Source organism: Myotis lucifugus, unplaced genomic scaffold (assembly GCF_000147115.1).
Source record: "Myotis lucifugus unplaced genomic scaffold, Myoluc2.0 scaffold_434, whole genome shotgun sequence".
NCBI lineage: Eukaryota > Metazoa > Chordata > Mammalia > Chiroptera > Vespertilionidae > Myotis > Myotis lucifugus.
In genome coordinates, this window is record NW_005871482.1 from 540,208 (window position 1) to 542,498 (window position 2,291).

The following is a 2,291-nucleotide window of genomic DNA, read 5'->3' on the forward strand; positions in this document are numbered from 1 at the left end:
CCGCCGTCCCGGGCGCGGGCCGGGCTCAGCGGGGAGGTGGGTAGTGAAGGTGCCGTGGGGCTCCCCGCCCCCCCACCCCCACTTTATGAAATTCCACTCCACTTTCAGAAGGAATTATGAGTCAGATGGAAAACCCAAATCGGAGTGGCCGGGAGAGGGGGTGGGAGGGATCAAGGAAAATCCTTTAAAATGGGAAATAAATAAATAAAAGGAACAAATCTCTCCTTGTGCCCCATCAGGCGTGATGGAAAAAGCCTGAGATCACTCCAGACGCGCGTCGTCCTAGGCCCTTGCTGCCGGAGTCTTTTTCTCCCACATGGAAATATGGGGGTGCCCCTAGGAGACGAAGGCCCCTCTGAGGGACTCCCTCCACGTCCAGAGCCTCACCATTTCCTCCCTCCTGAGCATTTCTGTCCGTAAAGACGTGGCTGACTCAACCGCAGGGGCCAGGGGCTCCCCAAAAGGGGGACCTCTGCTTGGCTTGTTTTAAAGGCCACCCTGTGCCAGTCCGTCAAGGGACGGCTCCTCCACGCCTTGTCCGGCTCAGAAAGGAGACGCAGCTCTGAGCCTCCGGGGCTGGTGCGGGCCCTGCCTCCACACGTGTGGCCAGAGGCCCAGCGCAGGCCCAGGGGCACCTCCCCTTGGACAGGTTGGCTCCTCTGGGCAGCCCCTGTCTCCTCCTGTTCTGCATTCCCGGGGCCTGGTGCAGTGTCTGGAACACAGGGGGGAACCTGGATGCTGGCTGGTTGCAGGAATGGCTGTGCCTTGCAGCCTCTCATCTTTATAGGCGCCCCAGTGACCATCAGCTTCCTTATGGGCACGAGCACCTGAGTTGTCAAGCAGGTTCAGGCCCTGCCTGGGTCCGGCTCAGGTGCTGACTGTGGCAACACGATGTGTAGGGGAATTAGGAACAACTGTCATCCCTGACAGATTGGTGAGATTCCAGAGAGACACAAGCCAGGCGAGACGGTGTGCTCCAGTTCCTCCATCTCGCAGAAAGGAAAACACGACATTATCGGCTGCACAGCCCTGAATGCAGCGCACTGAGTGGGGACTGCACTGCAGGAGGCCCCGCGCAGCACCTGGGCCTGCGGGCCCTGACCTGCCACAGCCACAGGGACAGGCAGTAGCTCTCTCAGCCTCTCCTGCAGAGCTTCCGGTCCGGGGCAGGCAGGGTCAAGGCCCCCCTGGGGTGCTGCTGGGCTACTTTCTCCCCTTCCACACGTGGACTGACTTCCTCCTTCCATCCTGCGCTCTAACTTCTCCAAAAAAAGCTCTAAACCTATCATGTCACCAGGATTTATCTTCCCGCTGCCTCTCCACAAAGCCTGCGTCCTCAAAGCAGAACCTTCCTACCGATACATCTGGGCTCGTTTTAAAGCGACCAGGTTGTCTGCTGTTGTCCGGGTCGCCTCCATAAAGGAGGCCTCCTTGTGATTGGTGCCGCATTTGATTTTTCCCCCAGCTTCACAGACCGTCCTGTTTTTGTTCAACAAAGCCAGCCTCCCTCTGTTTGCGCCCTTAAGGTGTGATATATTTAAGTATTTTTAAATGTTAAGGAATAAGATTTTTTAAAAAAATGAAAACCAAGCTTTCCCTCTAGTACACATTTCTGCAAGATAAGTTTCTCCAATAAAAACTACACCAGCCCTAACCGGTTTGGCTCAGTGGATAGAGTGTCGGCCTGCGGACTCGAGGGTCCCAGGTTCGATTCCAGTCAAGGGCATGTACCTTGGTTGCAGGCACATCCCCAGCAGGGAGTGTGCAGGAGGCAGCTGATCGATGCTTCTCTCTCATTGATGTTTCTAACTCTCTATCCTTCTCCCTTCCTCTCTGTAAAAAAATCAATAAAATATATATTTTTTTAAAAACTACACCAGGTACTAGTGTTCCACGCTGCGTCCTTACGGCTTGATTCTCTCAAATTCGGCCCAGACCCAGGGTCCCACTGTCTTGTCTCTTCTCAGGCTCTTGGTTAAACATTTAGGTTATTTGTGCTCTTGTTAAAAACTATAGGCACCTTTGAGATGAGGAGGTTACATCCTTGCCTCAGTAGTCATGAGTGTGCATGCGCATGTGTGTGCGCATGCACACACCACACACACACACACACACACACACACACAGACACACATGCGGACACAGGCAGCAGGTGTTAGGCCCTGGATAAGTTTGTTGAAGCAATAAAGCCCATCACTCACAATGAAAGAGCTCTGTCGGATGCCGAGTACCCTGGAGACCATCTGTATGCAGGACAGCTGAGCCCAGTCAAAAGACCCACCAGTTTAGAG

The 2,291-nt window shown here is 54.3% G+C and overlaps 1 protein-coding gene across 1 annotated transcript in view; it reads right to left on the minus strand.

Moving 5' to 3' along the window:
* The window catches only part of LOC102419868 (poly [ADP-ribose] polymerase 8), a 128,102-nt gene extending 126,738 nt beyond the window's left edge, over window positions 1-1,364 (minus strand). The window contains 1 exon segment of the mRNA XM_023744176.1: window positions 1,357-1,364. Coding sequence (XP_023599944.1) covers window positions 1,357-1,364 — 8 coding nt within the window.
* Between the last annotated feature and the right edge of the window lie 927 nt (window positions 1,365-2,291).